The sequence below is a fragment of the Lucilia sericata genome, unplaced genomic scaffold (assembly GCF_015586225.1).
Source record: "Lucilia sericata isolate MDLA Ls3-8-SP2 unplaced genomic scaffold, ASM1558622v1 Contig000000F_arrow, whole genome shotgun sequence".
NCBI classification, from domain to species: domain Eukaryota; kingdom Metazoa; phylum Arthropoda; class Insecta; order Diptera; family Calliphoridae; genus Lucilia; species Lucilia sericata.
In genome coordinates this window covers 3,886,423-3,908,778 of record NW_023994042.1, presented here as the reverse complement: position 1 = coordinate 3,908,778, position 22,356 = coordinate 3,886,423, and the positions used below count along the sequence as shown (strand labels likewise).

The window sequence follows — 22,356 nt, the reverse complement described above, 5'->3', positions numbered from 1 at the left end:
CGACCGATAAGTCTTATGTCCTTCCTACTTAAAACCTTGGAACGGATAGTCGATAGTATGGTTAAAAGCAGTATACCCGACAAAGACCTAAAATTTTAGCAGCATGCTTATGTAAAGGGACGATCGGTGGAAACCGCTTTAAACGAAGTTGTCCACTATATAGGTGAATCCTTCGATAGCAAACTGTATACACTGGCGGTATGCATTGAAATCGAAGGCGCTTTCAATAACGTGCACACTGATACTCTTATCCAATCCCTAGACCAGTTTTATGTTGACCGGGTGCTCCGTAACTGGATCAACTACATGCTAAGGAACAGATGGATAAGCTGCGAGATGTACGATATACTTATCAGGAAAAAGGTATTTCGCGATATACCAGAGTGTGGCATTTTGTCATCTTTACTCTGGGTTACCACGATTAATACCCTCCTAAGGACCCTATCTAAGAAGGTACTTAGACATGGGCTCAACTGAGAGGCCTCAATGTTAACCCGGTGAAGACGGAAATCTGCCTTTTCACAAGAAAGACACAAATTTCTACGTATACTGAACATTGATTCCTGGGCAAGAAGATACCAGTGACAGACAAAGTTAAGTACTTAGGTGTAATCCTCGACCGGAAATAAAAATGGAGACACCACATAGAGGATAGGCACACAGTGCTGGGCGATATGTAGGAAAAGTATAGGCATGAAATGAGGTCTGAGTCCTATGACAAAAGTGTAATTAGAGCAATTCTAGTGTAACATCAAACTACATGCTGCTTGGGTATAAGAGGTGCCATGTGAACTACTTCAACCAAAGCTCTGGAAACGTTACTAGATATTCCACCCATTGAAACATATTTAAGATATGAGGCGGCGCATACAGCCGAACGGCTCTTTACTTTAGGCGAACTGGCCAGAAGCGGTTATAGGACACGTCATCAATATATACTGGATACTTTGGAAGGTTATACACAATCATCGGACGTGCCTCATCGCAAACCAGACACTGGATGTGTCGGAAACTTTGAAACGCTGATCCCAGATAGAATGTCTTGGTCAAAGGGAAAACTAGAGAAAATACCAGTATGAATCCGTTGTTACACGGATGGCTCTAAATTGGGTAATAAAGTGGGCCTGGGGTTCTATATCGAAGACCCAGAAACAGAAATATACCACCATTTACCTAATCATAACACAAGCTTCCAGGCAGAAGTCCGAGCAATAACGGAATGTGTAAATTGGATTAGAATAAATATGGCGCTCACAGCCTTAATATATTTACCGACAGTCACAAGGCAATTAGGGCGATATCAAGTGATAGAATTAAATCTAAGACCGTATTGGATTGTAAGAAAGCTTTAACTGAATACTCTCCCAGAGGTTTACATCATATGGGTAACAGGCCACTCAGGAGTAGTCGGCAACGAAAGAGCGAATGTAATAGAGATGGGAGCTCGAGGTAGTTAACCTGACGAACGCAAAACCATTCGACACAACAAAAGCTGAACTAAAAATATGGGTGAGAGAATCCCACCCATATTTGGAATAATGAAACGGTGGGTAGAACCACATAAATCCTATGGGGTGACCCTGATGAGAGCAAGACGAGAAATCTCCTTAAAATAAGCAAGTCAGAGGTCCAGATAGTGGCCCAGGTGTATTTGTTCGGATTTGATGTACTATAGATTTTATTTTTAATTAAGATTTCTTTGTACATTAAACACAAATTGAATTAATCAATTTGCAGCTCTGCAAACGATTTATAAGTGTGCACAACAAAGCTTTTGTTAGTGCATTTTTCCTTTTGATTCCTGTTAAAAGTAGAAAAAGCTCTCAAAGGCATCTTATTCAAACATTGATATATAATTTGTGTTTTTTTTTAATCCTTTAATAGTGTCTGAAAGCAGTTTACTTGCTGTTTTACGGAAAAGCTAAAGCCTCTTTTTATTCATCTTTCTTCTTTACTTTGAAAGGTATTTAAATATTTAGCACAGCATCGCACACTTGAGAGAGCTTTAATGTTTCATAATCACTTATTGCAGATGGGCAAACAAAGCGATAAGATACTCGTTCTTGACTAAAGACAGAAACGACATTCATTTTGTAATTGTCTACAAGTGCAAGCGAGACACAAGATTATTCGACTATAGCAACAAATTTATTACACAAAGAAAACATAAAATTTTATATAGAAAACCCCTATTCACCTTAAGCAACTACAAAGTAAAATAAATACATCTAATGGATACTGAATGGATGTGAAATCTTCTTCTATCTACAAGTACGTAGTACACATACCCACATCTTTATGTATTGTTTGTGTGTAACTACTTTGTAAGTATTCACGTATTTTCGCAGTAAGTATCAGTATGAGTATGAGTGGGGTGTTGTCTGATTATGATATGGCGCTCATAAGGGGCGTTACTATATAAAGTACGATAAAGCAACAAACAACTTTTATTAATACATACATACATCCAAAAGATGCAGAAAAAGAAAAAAATTGGAAAAAATAACACATCTGCAGAGTCTAGTGTACGTGTGTATAACAAGTTTGGAGCGTGAGAATGCTGTTCATTTGTTCGCGTGCTTCTTGGCCACTGTGTCAACCAGAAGTAAACGTTATCAGAACTTTAAGTGAATTATTTCATTCAACGAATTGGTTTGGTTTGATGAGATTTTGCTAATGCTTGTATCGCAATAACCATTTCTCAGAAAGTGATTTTGAGAGCGAGTTTTTGAGTTGGCAATTAAATGCTTATATTAAAAATTAATTAATTTTAATTTAATCGCTAATATAGATCGGCCCTGAGTCGATTGGCATACTTTAAGGTGGGTGTAGGACCTATATTTTAGTGATTTACACTCATAAGCACAAACGCATAATACCCTCCGAACAAAATATTTTATAAAGACCTGGGTGCCACAGCTGGTAGTGTGCTAGCCTGTCAGTCTCGGGGTTCGATTCTAGTCTGCTACACTACAACGGGCATATGGTCATCGTCACCCTGCTCGGTAAATTATAGTATACGCACAATTGGGACGAACGACGAATTTTTCGGAACAAATATTCGTCGTCAGAAATAAAACACACTTGAGTATGTATATGAAAATGTACACAATCATTGCGTATGACGAAATTCGTCGTACGTAACGAACTATGCGATAGGTTTATTTCTATTTCTTACGCAGACGAACGACGAATTAATTGGGGAAAATTGTTTTAAAACCAATTCCGGTAGTCCGAATTTGCTGAAATTTGGCGGTTGTGAGTAGAGCTAATGACAATACAATATTATGTTCGAATATTCGAAAATTAGAAGTTATGTTCGAAAAATTTTTTATGCTCTTAAAATAAAAACTAAAAATAAAATTTTCGAAAATTCGAACTTAAGTTCGAAAAAATTTTAAAGCCATTAAAACCAGTTCTCGTGGCCCGAATTGTCTGAAATTTGGCAGTCTGGAGTACACTTGATGACACTACAATGCTATGTTGGAATATTTAAAATTAAGTTCGAAAATTCGAAGTAATGTTCGAAAAAATTTTGAAGCTGTTAAAATAATCTCAAAATTGGGGATATTCACAAAAATATAATTTTAGTTCTTTCTTACATTTCTAATTACGAAATAATGTTCGAATAAATTTTAAAGCTGTTAAAATTATCTCAAAATCGTGGAGGTTCACAAAAATATAATTTTTGTTCCTTTTTCTTACTTTTTCCAATTTCGAACAAACAAATTTTAAAACGAATTCACAGTACGAATAATTTGATTGTGTTCCATTCGACGAATTTACGCAACGAATTTGTGTCGACTAGTTCGTCGTGCTATACGAAATTCGTCGTTCGTCCCAATTGTGCGTATACCATTAGTTTAGAATATAAATATAAAACGCTATGCTTTCGATTATCATACAAACTTATATGTATGTATAAACCCACATCAATCAAAATTCTAATCTTAATGCAATTTCAAAAGATTGCATTCTTTAGGAGCTCTGAAAGTGCAAGAAATTGTTTGTGGTTGTTGAAAATGAATAACTTAAAAAAAGTAAATAAACAGCTACAAGTGTTTTGAAATCCGATCAAGATAATGTTGTGCGATTAGGATACCCCATATTCTTTGTTTTTATGTTACACTAGTGAGAGGTTTTCTTATGGAATCTTGCTGTTTATACTCACTCACCTATGACACGCGACTGCGTACTCATTACAGAAGAAATCGAGTGAAAATTCAAGTCCACTCAGAATGATAAATACTTTGAGAACTCGTTTTTGAATCCTACTCAGGGAGAGATAGATAGTGCAATTGTAGGAAAGAAAGGCGGCGCCACAGTAGTGAAAGTACTTAAACTCTCGCGTCAGAGCCAATCAAAACCACCCTTAAGTTTATAAAGAATTACTCACGTATCTCCAAGATACACATTCATTGAGTTATTGTACGTTTTGCAATTTGCTTCCTTTTCCTCTATGGTGGTGGATGACTGAAAAAATGGTTGGATGTAATTTTATCGTGTGAATGGGCGTTTGTGTGCGTTCTCTGGTTTTATATTTTTCCTAGTTTTGTATCTTGTTTATTTTTTGTTTTGGGCAATAGTATCTATGTTTTCATTGCTCTGAATTATGAGCAAGAGAGCAAAACATCATGAGCAAGTATGGAGTGGATATTTTGAGTGTATGGGTGTACTTGGCTACGTATGTATGTTGTATATTTGTTGCCAAGTTTATGATGATCGTTGATTGTACGGTTGTTGGTTGGCTGGCTTGTTGGTTGGTTGGTTGTTGGTCAGCCACACTCAAAAACTTCACACAGATACAAACATATACATTCATACGTTATGTGTTTGTAATATTTGTTTGCATGCCTTCATCTTTGTCATATCATTGTTGTGTGGTGGTTGTAGTTGTTGTAGTCGTTTCCATCCGTTTGAGTGTTTATTGTTTTTTGTTAACTGAGCCAAAACTGAATGCTGGCTTTGTGTGTGGGACTGACTGACTGAATGACGGCTGACTGCTTTTTGTGTTCTCCATCAGCCATTTGGTTAGTTCAACGAGTGGTCTTGCGTTGTAACGACGTTCTATACGTTGGTGGATTTGTGTGGCGTGTGGCACTAATTCAATTCTTCGGCTTGACGTGTTTTTTTCTTTTCAATTCATTTAAACTCTTTCGTATTGGAATATATCGTCGTAATTGTAGCCGTGTTACTTATTTATCGCATTATTACCAATATAATTAATACAAATACATGTGAATGTATGTGAAAAACAACAAACGTGTAAACGGAAAATAATATTTAAAATTGTGGAAAAAAGTGATATGTATGTGTACATAATTTAAAAAAAGTACAAAATAATAAGAAAAAAGAAAAATATGTATCAAAATAAAATGAAATAATAATAATAATACTTATACAATCATACATCATATTAACATACAAAGTTAATAAAAATTTGCAAAATATTAAATAATAAAAACAAAAAAAAAGTTAAAATATTTACTTAGTTCAATACTTAACGAGTGTCGGAAAAGTGTTTCCATCATTAATTGTTGGAATACACGGCCCTAATAGAAATAATTGGAATTTTATATTTAACACTTGGATTAAAAACCGCCAAAATTGTGGAGGCACTTAAAATGAAGGTACGTCGTTAACCAGTTTTCAGCTTTTTCTTCTTACCGGCGGTAGTAACAAATATTTGAATTCCAGTTTTGCAAACTAAAGATATGTCAATGCGAATTTGATTAAGAAATGCGACGGCAAAAAATTTCAATCGACTTCTTAAGATTTTTATAAATGTGGTTTATATAGTTGAAAATACTGATGATAAATCAGACATTTTTATAACTGCTTATAATAAAACTCTAGTAAAATCAAAAATAATAAAATAGACTTTCGGTTCTCTGGGAACTGTAACTAATAGCTCTCATGGATAACAATTTATGTATCCCCGCTTATCAGCTCCAAAGCAATTGAACTGTTAATCTTTAAAAGCTTTGATTTCCTTTATACATTACAAGGGTTTGCCAGCTAAATTTGCTATAGTCTCTTAGTATTTGAGACGATAACGTGTCAATATGGGTAAAGAAGAGCAGACATCTAATATTAAGTCTGCATCATTTAGGGATTGTATATAAGCGGTATTTGAAGGGGAGAACATTTCCTAAAGTAAATTATTTTATGAATATATAAAAACTAAATTAAAACTAATATGAGCGGAGCCCATATTATTTTACCCGCTTCAAAAGGGGCTGTCAATTGTTGTATGATAACTTCTACACTTATAAGTTACTGCTGAAATCTGTTTATAATTCACCGATGTTTGTATATGTCGATCCAAATCTTGTATATTTTTACACAAATTGGATTTCCATACAAACCGAGTCGGTCTATTATTCATCGAGCTATTTAAGCAAGTAAAATTCTTTAAATTTTTCCTGTCGTTCAGATGCTTTTGCATCAATCATTAAAGTAAGAGAAGAAAACCACTTAAATACTTCTACTAAAGTAAGCGATGAGAGTTTTATTCAAAACAAACCCATCAGAAACAAAGAAAATAAATAAAAAAAAGTTAAAGAAAGAAACAAAAATCTTATTGACAGGCGGGTCTTGCAGATCAAAGCTTTGAAAATCTCAGCTGGATATTGGCATACAACAGCGCATTGATCCCACACATAAAAATACAGTTTATTATGAAGATTGTTGGTTGTCGAATGAATGGTTGGATAAATCGTTGTACGACTGGTTTTGTCTGTCTGTCAGTCGATCGAACGGTGTGGGGAAGGATATTTTATAATCCAACAAATCTGTTAAGATTTGATGATGTGCATACGCTGATATTGATGTGATTTTAAAAATCATCATCATCGATGAAAAAGCCAAACAAAAAAAAAAAAAATACTAACTAAACAAAAACATCTTCATGTTGTCGATTATTTTATTGATTCGTGTAAATTCAATTCCATACGCTTTGGAAGTGATGCAGCAAAAAAAGAACAAAAAGTAAGATGATGTTTTTTATTACACCCTGCCTCGTAAACAAATTGTACGTAACTCTACATTGTATGAGTAAAATTCATTCACAACATTATTTATTTACTTGTAACAGAGATACAAAAGTATAAATTCATAAATTATGTTTTTTAGTTAATAAATAATACTTTAACTTTTAGCAATTGAAGCTTAGCGATAAGTTTATTTAGAAAAGTAATAGGTTATTTCATGATCGCCCAATTTCTTATACACTCTGTTATTTATCTAACTTATTTTAGCACAATTTGTTTTTGACAATTGTCAGAACCTATAGATCAATTTCTTTATATTATTATAAAACATTAACTTATTGTTCTAAATATATTTATATATTTTCAATGAAACAATGAATTAATTTAAAAGTATGATTACTTCAATGTATCTGATGGATTTACAATAATAAATATTAACATATATTTCAATGTCTTACAATGATTGAATTCCTATCTGTGCTTTTACAAAAAAGAAAGAAATTCATTTTGTATAAAAAAAAAACATTTTCTCTCATCATCTTATTTCAATATGAATCATATCATTTACGTATCGTGTGTTTAATCGATTTTTTGTGCAATGATAATGCTCAGATATTTTGCGCTCAAATACGCCGCTATCCCGCTGTGTATTTTTGATAACTTTTAAATGCTTCAATTTGTTGTTAATTTCCCTCAACACATTTTTTGTGTTAAGTTTTTAAGCCTTTATTAAAAAAAATTTTCGTTAAATCATGGTCCAACTTTAGTTATGATTTGCATTTGTTGTAACTGTTGTTGTTATCTCACAGATAATCCATAAGAATATCCATCCATCTCATCGTACACGAATGAAAAAAGACTGGAAATATTTATGATAAATACCACCCACACTTATAATATTTTACGCATTTTTAAATGATTTTTTTGGGGTTTCTTTTGGTCACGTTTCCATTTATAAAAAGCCATTTATACAGCTTAAATTTTTTTATTTACTGGATTTATTTTAGCTTGAAATTCATTAGCGTTGATAATCAGTTTAAAGTGTTGTTGATACTAATAATTTCCAAATTTGGTTAAAGAAGTTACATTTATAGTCCACAAACAAATAAACACATTTTTACATACATATAAAAGATATATACACATGTGTACATACATATTTATATATCTACTTTATGTAAAATTTACAAAGGTTGACAGTGTCACTTTAGAGATATGTACATACATATGTTCTTCTTATATAAAAATATTAATATGTATGTTAGGATATATGTATGTATATATGTAATTCAAAAACTATATCAGATGTATTAACCTGAAAACGATACTGATTTTAAATTTGCTTTATGTGTAGAATCTTTCTCATTCTTGTCTTCTTTAATTTCGGAAGATTGAATTTCTAAGAAAGCAGGCTTTAAACGATATATCGATACGTTATCGATTTTGGTGAAGTATTTTTCAAAGTGTTGAAGTGGTTTCAAAATAAGATCACTCCTTATCCAAACATGGGTACATTGTTCTAAATCTTTGTTGACGAAGACTGAAGGCTTGTTATTACTAGAACAGGAAATTGGTTTTATTCTTGAGATTATTGTTCTCAGTTGTGCTACAAAGTCATTGCTGTTCATTATGGCGGTATTATTGTTAAAGAATTGTCCAGGAAGATGAAGACTTTCACCATAAACCATCTCCGCAGGAGAGCAATTTATTGAATCTTTTATAGATACTCGTATTCCCAACAATACTAATGGTAAAACTTTTGTCCATTTTGAGTCTTCATGACAAGAAATTGAAGCTTTTAATGTTCTATGGAATCGTTCAACTAAACCGTTCGATTGGGGTATGATGTTGAAAATTTGATTTTGGATCCCAAAAATTGTGTTAGGCAATGGAAATTATTTGATGTAAATTGACGTCCTCTATCAGTGTGAATTATATCAGGTGAACCAAATTTTGCTACCCATCTAAATGTGTATAATTAAACACATTTATTTATCAAAAATTTAAAAGAACTTCTATTGAAACTTTTATTGAAAAAACTACAAAACTTCTAAACTCAAAATTTCAATTTTAAGATGATTACAAATTAACAATTTTTTAAAAATTAAAAAATTAAAAGTTTATAAAGGTAAGGTATATATTGTGTCTCCACAAACCCTTACACGCACAAAATTAAACCACTGAAGTCTCACTCTGAGAGTACATAATGCCCGACAGTCACAAAGTACATGTTCAGAGGTTTCATCATGCATTTCGCAGAATCTGCATAGTCTCGTCACATTATTACCAAGAATGTGCTGGTATCCTTTGGGGATACATTGTTTGCCAGACAATCTTCTCTGAGTCCAGAGTGGCCTTTATGGCCAAGTACGCAACCCGACTTTATTTAATATGATAGTAAAGCCATCACAAATATATTTAATCCTCTCAGTTTTCTTCTCAGACATTCTGTAATACAAATGATAATTGCATACACCTCTGCCTGAAAGATTGAGAAGTAATTGCCCATAGGGATGGCCTTTTGTAAATTTGGACCATAGATTCGACCGAATTAAATTAATCAGTCGGACACTATAAAATTATAAAATCAAAGTCACCTTCTCAGCTGGCTAATAACGGATTTATTGCAAGAAAAATATACTTCATTGTCACAGCTTCCAACATATAAAGTAGAATTATGGGGTCTCTTACTTTGTTTAGAGAGAAACCCAATTTGAATTTTGAAAAGTAAAAATTTAAGAAATTCAAAACTTAAATTAAGTTTATATTGACAATCAAAATTTAAAAGCCACATCTGTAAACACGAGTATTTAAATATATATTTATAAACATACACTGGTTAATCTATATACATACATCTATACATATGTATGTATTTAAATACAATATGTACATGTATGTACATATGTATGTATGTTTATATAGAAAATTAATATGCATAAATAAATATTCTATTGAATATTCATGAAGTTATTTTTTCTGTTTAAACAAAAACGTCTAAAACGAAGAAAAATCTATAATAATTTATGAACTCACTTTTTATTAAAATTGGTATTTTTTTGTATATAAAAATTTAAGAAAAACAACAACAAAACAAATTGAAAAATCTGGTAGTTTTTTATACTGACATACTCTCTTTATTCCAAACAAAATATTTAAATATTTTTTCTTGTATAATAATAAAATAAATTATAAAATTAATGTTATTTTTTAAATGTTTTATATTTATGTTTTTTTTTTTTGTTAAGGTTAAAAACTGCTTGAGTTACGCCTCATCGTTATGAAAATATCAATTTATTATAGTTTAACAAAAATATTCATTTTTAGATATTTTTTATCACTTAAAACTGGGATGATAGAAATTAATAATGGCGTCATTATTATTTTTTTTTACAAAATTTACATTTTCTGTGTAATATTTTAAATATTGCGGTCAAATACATATTAATAAGAATTTTAGAAACAGCTGAAACTAAATTAAAATTTTATATTTTTATTAAATATGTGTTTGACTCTTTTGAGCTGAAAAAGTTTCAGATAGTTTTAACTTAGCGGGGTTTCCCAATTGTGCAAATGCGCGTGCCAAATAAGTGCATAAATAAAAACTATGAAAAACACCTTTTTTGAGATAGAAAACTGCAAAGATTTTTTTGACAATTGCATTAGTATGACGAGCACACTTTACAGATGTCCAGTTTTACAAATATTTCTTATTGTTATATTGATTAACTATCGGGCCCATAGCAATTTATTATTAATAAACCGATTTTGTGAACAAAGGATAACAAGAGGATTTCGTAATTGACTTACAAACCTCTGGCAGACCATAATCTATAATTTCTAATCTTCTTTGTCTTTCTTCGGTTGTTGTTTATTGCCACTGCCATTGTGCGTGAGTGTGTTTTCTTAATTTTTAAGAAAACTACAAAAAGAAAACATAATATATTAAAGGAGAAAAAAAGAAAAGAAAGTACACAGCATCTTGACTTGTGACAATTGATGTTCGAACACAAACATCGGGGTGACCAAGGGTTTTTGAAATTGTTAAGGAATTAGAGGCTGTTAAAAATCACACCTTTAGTTGCCTTTATGGTCAGTTACGCATGCGCCTGGTACGGAATTCGAAATTAGTTTGTTTATTTGTATGCATCGGCAAACAAATACTTACGACAACAACAAAAATAACAGCCAGACGAGAAGTTCCTAGGTAAAGTAGTATTGGATGAAACAAAATCAGCAGGATTTTTAGCAGGTAATTGTGAATGTACAAACAGAAAAAAAACATTTTTATTGTTTTTGTATCAAATTTAGAAACTAAAGATTTTGTATTAAATAAAACTGAAATTGCTGTAAATACAGTTTGTTGTTATTGTTGTAGCGGTTTTAAAAATACATATTTTCACTACACATTCGCATGTTTTACACTACACATTATAACTAAAGAAATTTAAGAAAAGAAACAAAAAATGGAACAAAAGAATTCAAGTGAGTATTGTTTGCTCAAGCATCGAAAATCCGCAAAATAGCCTCTAAGGACTCTTAGATTGAAAACAAATGAGTCAAGACAACATCATGCCCACTACTCACCACCATTAGTTACTCTTAAGCAACAACCACCAAGAAGTCACTCCGTCATCAGCAATACCAAAGAAAAGACAATGTGTTAAATGTTTGTTGCAACAGCATTTTAAGGATACTTATATTTGTCTATGAGCATAAGTATTTTATAGATAAAATTACCTTTTTGTGTGTTTTCTTTGTGTTGTGTTAAGCCCTGATGGAGTGATGCTACTTCCCAAATAAAACAATAAAATGTTTAAAAATTCATATAAATGTATACAAATTGCGACACCAGAAATAGAAATAAATATGTTTTATGACCACAAATACAATTTTTATATGGGTGCGAATTGAAGTGTGTGTGTGTGTATGTTTCAAATATTGCAAGTATGTTCTTCCTTCCCTCCTTCCGTTTGACAATAAATCCCTGACTTTATTTATTTTCATGCATTTTTACTTTTGTTGTAATATTATTCATTCCTTTGTAATCACAAAAGAGGTACAAATAGGATGGGCGCAAACAAATTTCATTATTTTTACGTTAAATTCACACTCAACCCGTGCTTAACAATCCGTAACGAAAATTTGACATCTCATACTTATACACACACACATACATACAGATGCACAATTTCAATCGTGTTTAAAATCCTAAATTCATGTAGATTCAATGTTGCATTTCACCACAAAGCCAATAAGAGGGTTTATTGAAAACCCATCCATCCATCCATCTATCTTTATTGTTTTCCGACTTATTTATGACACTTCAGTTGGTATTTTTAGGCGATTTGTTTTGTTTTATGGTTGTTATGGGTTTTGTGATTAAAATTTTTTTCAATTGCTTACAAATGTGTGAATGTTATAAGTAGTTTACTACAGGACAGAAAAATAAAGTTTAATGCTATTTAGATTAGATTTGATTAATACAAATTTAAAACATAGAAATTTAAGAATAATTTTTTAAACGAAATATTTATAGTAAATGCATTTAAAAACGTTGGCTCAAAAATTTAATTTAATTTTAATTAATTTAACTGTAAACATTTATTAACCTTCGTAAGCTCCTTTATTATACTTTTCTAAAGAATATTTCAATAAAAACACGATGCATCGATCCACTCGGATTATATTATAACTATTTATTACATTTACATATTATGAATTGTATTGTCATACATATGTACAACATTGCAACAATTCGTTGTCGAAATCTAAATTTTGTACACATCCCTTGTCTAGATGTTAACGAACGTGGTAAGCTCACTATTGACAAACAATCCGTTGCCAATAGTGAGCTTACGCTTGTTAACATTTGACAACGGATGTGTATAAAATTTAGATTTCGATAACGAATTGTTGCACTGTTGTCAACATTACATAGTGTTGTCGTACGTATGTATATACTTTGACAACGGATGGTATTGAAAAATTATAAACAGTTTGGTATCAGGCATGTATATTTCTTTTTCCCTCTGTGTATGAATATAAGGGTGGTCTTTGAAATAGGACCCTAAATGTATGCTTTGGGTCAATTATGAACCAAACTCTAAACTATGTACATATAAGTATATTTCTTTTAACTTAAAAATTAAATTCCGGGAAAATGTATAAAAAATCTATACAACTTTTTATTAGTTTCCTATAGAATGAGTTGTCAAAAATAGTGAGAACGGTACCATAGTCGACAAAATTTTAAAAACCTCAATCACATTTGAGATTTGAGATATTGTGTCCTGATTTTTGGTCCATTTTGAGACGTTAAAACTTTATATATAATGTTAATAAAATTTTGTATTCCATCTGAAAGTCAACTTACTTTCTCTGGGTTAAAAAATGTTCAGCCTGCGAAATCAACGATTCTTAAGCTATGTATACACTGTTGTTAGATCTTACAACGTTGTCAGTAAAATGTACGGTAAATGACTAACAACAGTTTCAACTTACAAATTTTGTCTTGCAACATTGTTAGTAATGCTTTTTCTGACAATGTTGTAAGATCTAACAATTGTGTATCACAGCTTATAGTAACTACTGGTTCACGATTGGTACAAAACTAAAGTCATTATTTGAGAAAGGTTTTATGTTATTTGTTTTGTAATAAAATAACTTAAAACTAACTGCCTTAATATTAATGTTATTCATGTACTACATCTAGGAAATAAACTTGCAGAATGAATATGTACAAAATCTGTGCATATAAACTAATGTAAATACATATAAATATGTATATGTAAATAACAATATACTGGCATGCAATATATAAATGTTAAAATTAACAAGTTTTGAATTTATTATTAACAAAATGATTTTTATCTAGAATATAATAATAAAAAAATAAGCACATATGAGTACATGGACTTATAGGATGAATGTTCATTTATATTAATATACATATCTACAGTCAAATAAAATTAAAACGAGGCCAAAATAACGCATACGACATCGAGTAAATTTCTTATTTGATTTCGATATAGAAAAATAATTTTACTATCAAAATATATTCGATGCAATTCAATTATCACAACGCAAAATATTTACATATCTATTAGTTTTTGCCTGTTAAGTTTTTTAGAGTCTTATTCCTGGAAGTAGAATACATATTCGTTTTGTATGAATCCAACTGTAAAATCAGCCATTCAGCCAACCAAGTTATTGTAGTTGTATGTAAACAAAAATACATAAATACGTATATTGTTTAATAAAAAAGGCAAGAACAGCTTTTCAGAACCTTAAAAACGCATTCAAACTATTTAATACGGAACGGATGGAAGGGGAGGGTAATATGTATGTAGAAGCGTAAAAGAGTCGAAGAATAAGAAACTTGATGTAAATGAAAAAAAGTATAAAAAACTTCATTAACACTTAATGTCAATTCATGCAACATGTTTTCACAAAATTTATTTGCAATATTAATTTTTAAAGTTGTGGTTAACTGCGTTCTGTATGAATCTATGTAAAAATGTATACAAGCATGTCTGTGTGTGAATGTATGTATGTATAAAGTATTTAACAGCAGTAAAAAGCGCACAAAACTCAAACTCCACGAATGGCTCAAAGCGGAATTAACCAACTGAATGACTCTGACTGACAAAGTCTCAGGCATTCGAATAAAAAAAAAAAACTCATGGCAGAGAAAAATATTAATAAGAACATCATTATCATGGATAATAACAACAAAAACAACATTCTGCAACATTTAGTTTTATTTTACGAGAAAACTTTTGCACAAATAACATGGAAATGCAAAAATACAAATGCAAATATTATGATTGTGAATAAAATAAATAAAATAATACTAGCGACCAACGACAACATCAGCGAACCAACAGCAACAGCAAAACACTGAAATTGTAGTGCAGCTTTTGTTTTTGGAGCTTTTGTAATATTAGGAAAAGGAAATTAAAACAAATGCACAAAAACTTCCCAGAAAACATAAAAATATTTTACACTTTATATTTGAATTTATCGTGTTTGACAGTTTTGTAACGATTGTCGTTCGTCCTGACAAGACTTAACCAACCAGCTCCGGCTCATTGATACACTCAGAGAAAAAAATGTAAAGAAACATGATTATAGTGATCATTTGAAAGTGATTAAAAGAATTTCAACATTATTAACCGTACATAGAGGGAAAAATAAATATACACGCCTGGTACCAAATTGACACCAAACTGTTTATAACTTTTCAATAACATCCGTTGTCAAAGTATATACATACATACGTACGACAACACTATGTAATGTTGACAACATTGCAACAATTCGTTGCCGAAATCTAAATTTTATACATATCCGTTGTCTAAATGTTAACAAAAGTGGTAAGCTCACTATTGACAAACAATCCGTTGCCAATAGTGAGCTTACCACGTTAGTTAACATTTAGACAACGGATGTGTATGAAATTTAGATTTCGACAACGAATTTTTGCAATGTTGAAAACGTTGATGATTGAAGTGATCATAAGTTTAAAATTATCAATGTTACAAAGTTCTAATAATTTTTTTTCTCTGCACGTAAGTTTTTGAGTGTCAGTTTGTACATTTGACTTTGTTCTGTCACTCACACACAGTTAGTGGTGAGACGGTTATTGTCGTTAATGTTGCACATGAAATGTGATCTTGAACATTTGTATACATGTATCCATCCTTTTGGAATATCTACTCAAACTTGAGATGAGTATGCTTGGCTGTTGAGATCATTTGCTGGTTTTCGACAAGTGCTTTATATAACGAAATTTATATCTTGTCCCTCAATAAATGTCATTTCGCCAATAACAATAAAGTATCGAACAGTAACACAAGGATTTGACACCAACTTAGAGACCAGTGGCATTTGACATTTAACTTCATATCAATGTGGGAAATTAAAACTCCTTTTAAAGTTTTTTATTTCAGTAGTAAATTCAGAATATACGAAAATTATTGATATGATATGAATAGTCGGACTAGTATTCTTTATATATTGCACATGCATTTCACTTACGCTTATACATGCATACATAGTATATATAAATATTTTATATAATCTCAAATAAAAAACGCATTTCTTTCGAAACCAAATATAAATCTTTAAAAATGCTTCATCGTTTAAGGGTGGATACTAAAATTGTAAACATAAAATTAAATTGACATAAAATTAACTACCGACTAAACAAAGTTCTTCAACAGACATCACTCAATACATTGGCCTTACACATAAAATAGTAACTTCCAATATTATTCTAATAATAAAAAAATCAATAAAACCAAACATTTTCGGTAAAATAACAAAGAACAGAAATATTTTACATACATACATAAATTTCATAATGATTTATTAACCGATTAAATAAAAAAATAAATAATAAAATTTTAAATAACAATAATAATAAAAGAACAGATTTCAATAGATAAACATGAAAATAAATGACCAACGAGCACGATGACACAAAATTTTATTGTTGTCGAAAAAACAAAAAAAATCTTCAAACTCAAATAAAACAAAAGAAATCAAAGAACAACAAATTACTTAGAAATTAAATATGAAATATTCGATTTTTAGTTTAAGTATTTAATTTAAAATAATAATTATTTAAATGCGATAAAAAAAATCAAAAGACACACAAAACAGCGATTTTGTATCAAATTTTATTGACAGTCATAAATTATGGCTTGATGTGAATAGAAAACACAACCTGATGCATTTTGAATCTTTATTACAATATTTATTTTTTTATTTGTTTATTTGGTTAAAATAAAATAGATAATTTTCAAAAGTTTCCAAAAAATGTAAACTATTCAGTGATTAAAATTACTAATATATTAGTAACCAAAATGCATATTTTCTCCTATGCATACGTATGTAATATTAACATATAAATATATTTTATGAATATAATATATTTAATTGCTCCCATTCGAAATATTTCTAGTATTTTTGCTAAAAATATTTACCCATACAAACTATTGCATATTACAGCTTACAGACAAATATAAAATGTTTTCACATACAATATATTACGCAGCAACTCGCTAACATATATATAATACCCACATATATTTCATATGGCTTGCCTATAATATTAAAATATTTTCCTACACAAATTATTCGAAGTCAACAATATTGAAGCCATGCAAGCAGTAATATACGAACATGAAATGTACGCAAGCAGAGCATATATGTGCCGACGAAAACACGAAACAAAACGATAGTCGCGACTATCAGGTTACAATATTTTTACTATCAAACTTAAATATTATTTACTATAGGAAATGACTTATGGTCTAAAATTTAACATTTCATGTTGAACTTGAAAAATTATAAAATGTGAAAAATGTATGCAAGATATAACCAAATTTTATTTAGAAAATAATTGAAAACGTTTATATCTATGTATGTTTTATGTATATTATGGGAAAAATGTATGCATAAAATAACCAAATTTTAATTAGAAAATTTTTGAATTGAATTATTGAATGTATGTATTTATTAAATTTATGTTTAATTTTTATGTGGAGTATTAAAATGTGTGTATTTGTATTGATTGTAATATAATTAGAAAAAAATTATATAAATACTTAGAGGATCATATGAATGTAAAAATATATTCAAATATGCAACACCATTTATATCTGGTTTTGTATATACATATGTATGTATGTAAGTATGTGTGAAACAATAACAAAAAACACATTCGTCATAAAAATGACCTGTAACAGCACTTTTCTTTCCTACTTTTCACGCACATTCCATAACGGTGGATTACGATAGGTCATTTTTTGCTTTACCTTTGAATTGGTGGAGGGAAGAAGATATGTACGTGTGATGCAAAAATACATTCGTCATAAAAATGACCTGTAGTAGAACTTCTCTTTCCTACTTTATCATTTTACGCACATTCCTTAAAGATGGTTTACGCAAGATCCTTTTTTTTGCTTTACTTGAATTTGTGGTGGAGAGAAGAGGAAAGAAATATCATTATTATTTAGTCTCTCTCATGCAAATTCAAAAGGTTGGTAATGGCATATGCAAATTTATTAACACCTATATATTTTTTTCTTCGCGCCTGTTCATTCATTATTGTAAGATAATTGAGAGTATGTAATAATAATTTATAGAAATGTGACATATGTATATGCACATGCATATGAAAAACATACATGTATATGTATGTAATACACTCATACATTTTTGTTGTTTTAACCTTTCACAATGTAAAATTACAAAAACAACTTTTTATGTTTTTATGTCCCCTCTTAATTTTTTGCCATCCTGTTGCAAATTTCTAAAATACCTATAATTTCCTTCATTATTGATCATTTCATAGACACTACTAATGCATTACTATCTGTTTACAAACTTATTGTTAGTGTTTCTTCTTTATATTCATATCATCCTGTTACAAACAATATGTTTAAATATAGCCTGTAAAAACAATTTTTTACATACATATATACATATTTGAATACGCCTGTCCCTCGATTTGCACGATAGATTCGTTCCCGAAAAAATAGTGTAAAACGAATTCAAAAAAATTTGTATGGAAAATCGTGTAAATCGAAAAAATTACAAAAACTGGTATACATATATAGTATTTTTAATATACTTTTATTTGTTTTAATGTGAATAACATAACAAAGCAAACAAAAATAAACAATTCCATTTTATTTCACAACCAAAATAGTTATAAAATTCATAAAACTTAAAAATTAAATGCAATACAAATTGGAAAAAACCAAAAATATACATACAAAAATATTATGAGCAAAAATCAATACATAAGCCGTTAAGCAAAAAAATAAGTTATATTCAACCAATTTCAGTATATGTACCTACATAATCGAGGAATCCCCTTTTAAATATCGTTGATTATTATCGTTATTTAAAAAAACTGTTAAATAACCTGTACAATTTTAGTATTTATATTGTTTAAGTACACAAACGGGAAATTCCCTTTCTAATGCTATTATTAATGTTGCCAGAATAATATTTATTATCTGTATTTTTAATAAAATAGTTAAATATCAGTAAATAAATGTTGTTTTAGTTATTTATTTACAATAAATTGTGTCGAAAGCTTGTTTTCATTTAAATAAAAAAATCGTGCAAAACGAGATATTTTTCATCCCTCGATTTACACGAGAAATAAAAAAATCGTGTTAAATCGAAATCGTGCAAAACGAGGGATAGGTGTATATTTTTACATTCATATGATCCTCTAAGTATTTATATAATTTTTTTCTAATTATATTACAATCAATACAAATACATACATTTTAATACTCCACATAAAAATTAAACATAAATTTAATAAATACATACATTCAATAATTCAATTCAAACATTTTCTAATTAAAATTTGGTTATTTTATGCATACATTTTTCCCATAATATGCATAAAACATACATACATAGATATAAACGTTTTCAATTATTTTCTAAATAAAATTTGGTTATATCTTGCATACATTTTTCACATTTTATAATTTTTCAAGTTCAACATAAAATGTTAAATTTTAGACCATAAGTCATTTCCTATAGTAAATAATATTTAAGTTTGATAGTAAAAATATTGTAACCTGATAGTCGCGACTATCGTTTTGTTTCGTGTTTTCGTCGGCACATATATGCTCTGCTTGCGTACATTTCATGTTCGTATATTACTGCTTGCACGGCTTCAATATTGTTGACTTCGAATAATTTGTGTAGGAAAATATTTTAATATTATAGGCAAGCCATATGAAATATATGTGGGTATTATAAATATGTTAGCGAGTTGCTGCGTAATATATTGTATGTGAAAACATTTTATATTTGTCTGTAAGCTGTAATATGCAATAGTTTGTATGGGTAAATATTTTTAGCAAAAATACTAGAAATATTTTGAACAGAACCATTTTTTAAATATGCATATTTTTAAATATGAGGTAAATGCATATTTATTGCAAAGTCAAAAATAAAAATATAAAAGCATCTACTAATATTTAAACTCTGAAACTATTTTAAGATTTATTATGAACAGTTCCTTACAGATGGGATTAATTGTTTGGTGTTTGCAGATGTTTGTAATTCCCAAAAATATTAGTACTATACGCAACTTAAAGTATAGTAGCAATCGTAAAGCATAGAATCACTTTCTGAGCCGATTTAGCTATGTCCGTCCATCTGTCTGTTTGTCCGTCCGTGTGTGCATACAAACCTTGTGCATACGCTACAGGTCGCATTTTTAAATATAATTTGATACATATTGTTTCACCTAGCCTCCTTACAATAGGACACCCGAAAAGGTCTTTTGGGCTCATAGTTATATTAAGTGTACTAGTATACATATCTACAAAAATCAGCAAAACTTAGTTTTATATAAGTCTATATCGCGTCTCATTTGACCCTAGCATCCATACAAAGTCCGCTTCAGAAAATGACTTGAAGGTCAATAACTCACTGGATTATTAAAAAAAAAATAAGTTTTAATGCGTTTTATGCATGTATTTCTTCATTTAAAATACATCCCCCTTTAATCTAGATTCTATTTAGAAAGACTTAAAGTTTTTTTTTTAAATTAAAAAATATACATTCATATAACAACAAATTCCAGATTTTAAATTGAACAAATTAATATTTAAACAAGTAAGAAATTATAGTCGGGCGAGGCCGACCATACAATATCCTACACCTGTTACAAAAAAATGTGATTTAGTTTTCATAATAAAGCATTTAAGTTGAATTGTACCTTGCCTGAGATATACTTAAGCCATTGATTGTTGAATAAAATTGTGGACATTTAAGTCAAATTTTGAAGGGGGCTTTGAATAGGGGCTATGAAACCCTATAATTATAAAATTCATGAGGGTCATCAAAGGTAGTATAGAACGTTAGCCATTTCAACAGGCTGCGTCTCCGGTACCATAGAAGATCGTGTGTCAAATTTCATTGAATTATCTTCAAAATTGCGACCCGTAGTTTGATTACAAGATTTACAAGCCCTATTCAGGGGTTCAGTTGTATGAGCGCTAGTTGAAATAATGGACCGATCTTAACCATTTTCAATAGGCTTCGTCCCTGTGACAATAGAAGATCATGTACCAAATTTCATTGAATTATCTTTAAAATTGTGACCTGTAGTTTGATAACAAGGTTTACATGGACGGACAGACGGACGGACATAGCTAAATCGACTCAGAAAATGATTCTAAGCCGATTGGTATACTTTAAGGTGGGTATAGGACCAATATTATTGTGTGTTACAAACATCAGCACAAACCTAATATACCCACCCCACTAAAGTGGTGTAGGGTATAAATATAAAAGTGAGCAAACAGACTTGAACCGGAGTGAGTTTTGAAATGAGAACAAGCATAAAGATTTTTTATTATTTAAAACACATTTATTATTTCTACTTTATTTTTGTAATATTTTATATTTTATTATAGATAAATAAAAATATAAAAGTATAATAAACTTTTATAAATTTTTCATAAATTATTAACAAAATATGGATACATAGGTATGTACAGACAGACAGACAGACAAACAAATTTTAAAATAAAAATTTTATTTGTTTAAAATAAACCATAAACAAACTAGTAGTATGTATGTATCACAGAAAGTTTAAATATTATTTTTTTTTTATAAATTTATATGTATTTTGTTTATTTTTTATCATTGCTGTTGTTGTTATTTTATATTAATGATATGATGATAGTTGTTGTTTTATTGGCGGCAAATATTGTGTGTTATTCAAATGCACAACTGCTGTAGAAAAATTAATGTCAACTTAAGATTATTTATAAATTTTATAATATTGAACAAAAACAAAAGATTAAAACTAGTTTGGTAAACTAGAGACCATTTAAAAGATCCAAAATACAAAACAAAAGAAATCATTTCAATATTAAATTCAAATAGCCAAACCAAATAGTATAAACAGTAGTAAAAAAAAACATATTGTATCTACTGTCTCTGAATATAAAATTTTTGAAATTTGTTTTCTTCTCCATTTTCCATTCTTGCTGGAAAAGACTGGTTTGAGGGCGCCTGTATCAACGATCTTGGGAGTATAAATCAGAAAGAAATAAAAAAATATAAATACAAAATCTACTACATACTTTGTTTGTAGATACTATTTTTTTAATTTTATGGATATCTACAACATGAAAATTGTTTCCAGTTATAGAGATGTATGTATGTATGTATGTAGTTGCATGTGCATGCAACAAAGAGCTGCCTGCTGTATAGTATTGTGTTGTTGTTTTGTTTTAGCTGCAGAAGTTGTTGTGGATTGATTTCAAGTGTATGCGCCACTTTGATATTTAATATTGTAACATTT

At 29.8% G+C, this 22,356-nt stretch overlaps 1 protein-coding gene across 2 annotated transcripts in view; it reads left to right on the top strand.

Annotated features, from left to right (window-relative positions):
- Nucleotides 1-5,046: 5,046 nt before the first annotated feature.
- The window catches only part of LOC119610211 (LIM/homeobox protein Awh), a 36,809-nt gene continuing 19,499 nt past the window's right edge, over nucleotides 5,047-22,356 (top strand). For both annotated transcript variants that reach the window (XM_037965373.1, XM_037965437.1), the window contains exon 1: nucleotides 5,047-5,630. In XM_037965373.1, the coding sequence (XP_037821301.1) occupies nucleotides 5,625-5,630 (6 nt within the window). In that variant the 5' untranslated portion in view covers nucleotides 5,047-5,624. The remainder of the gene's footprint in view (nucleotides 5,631-22,356) is intronic.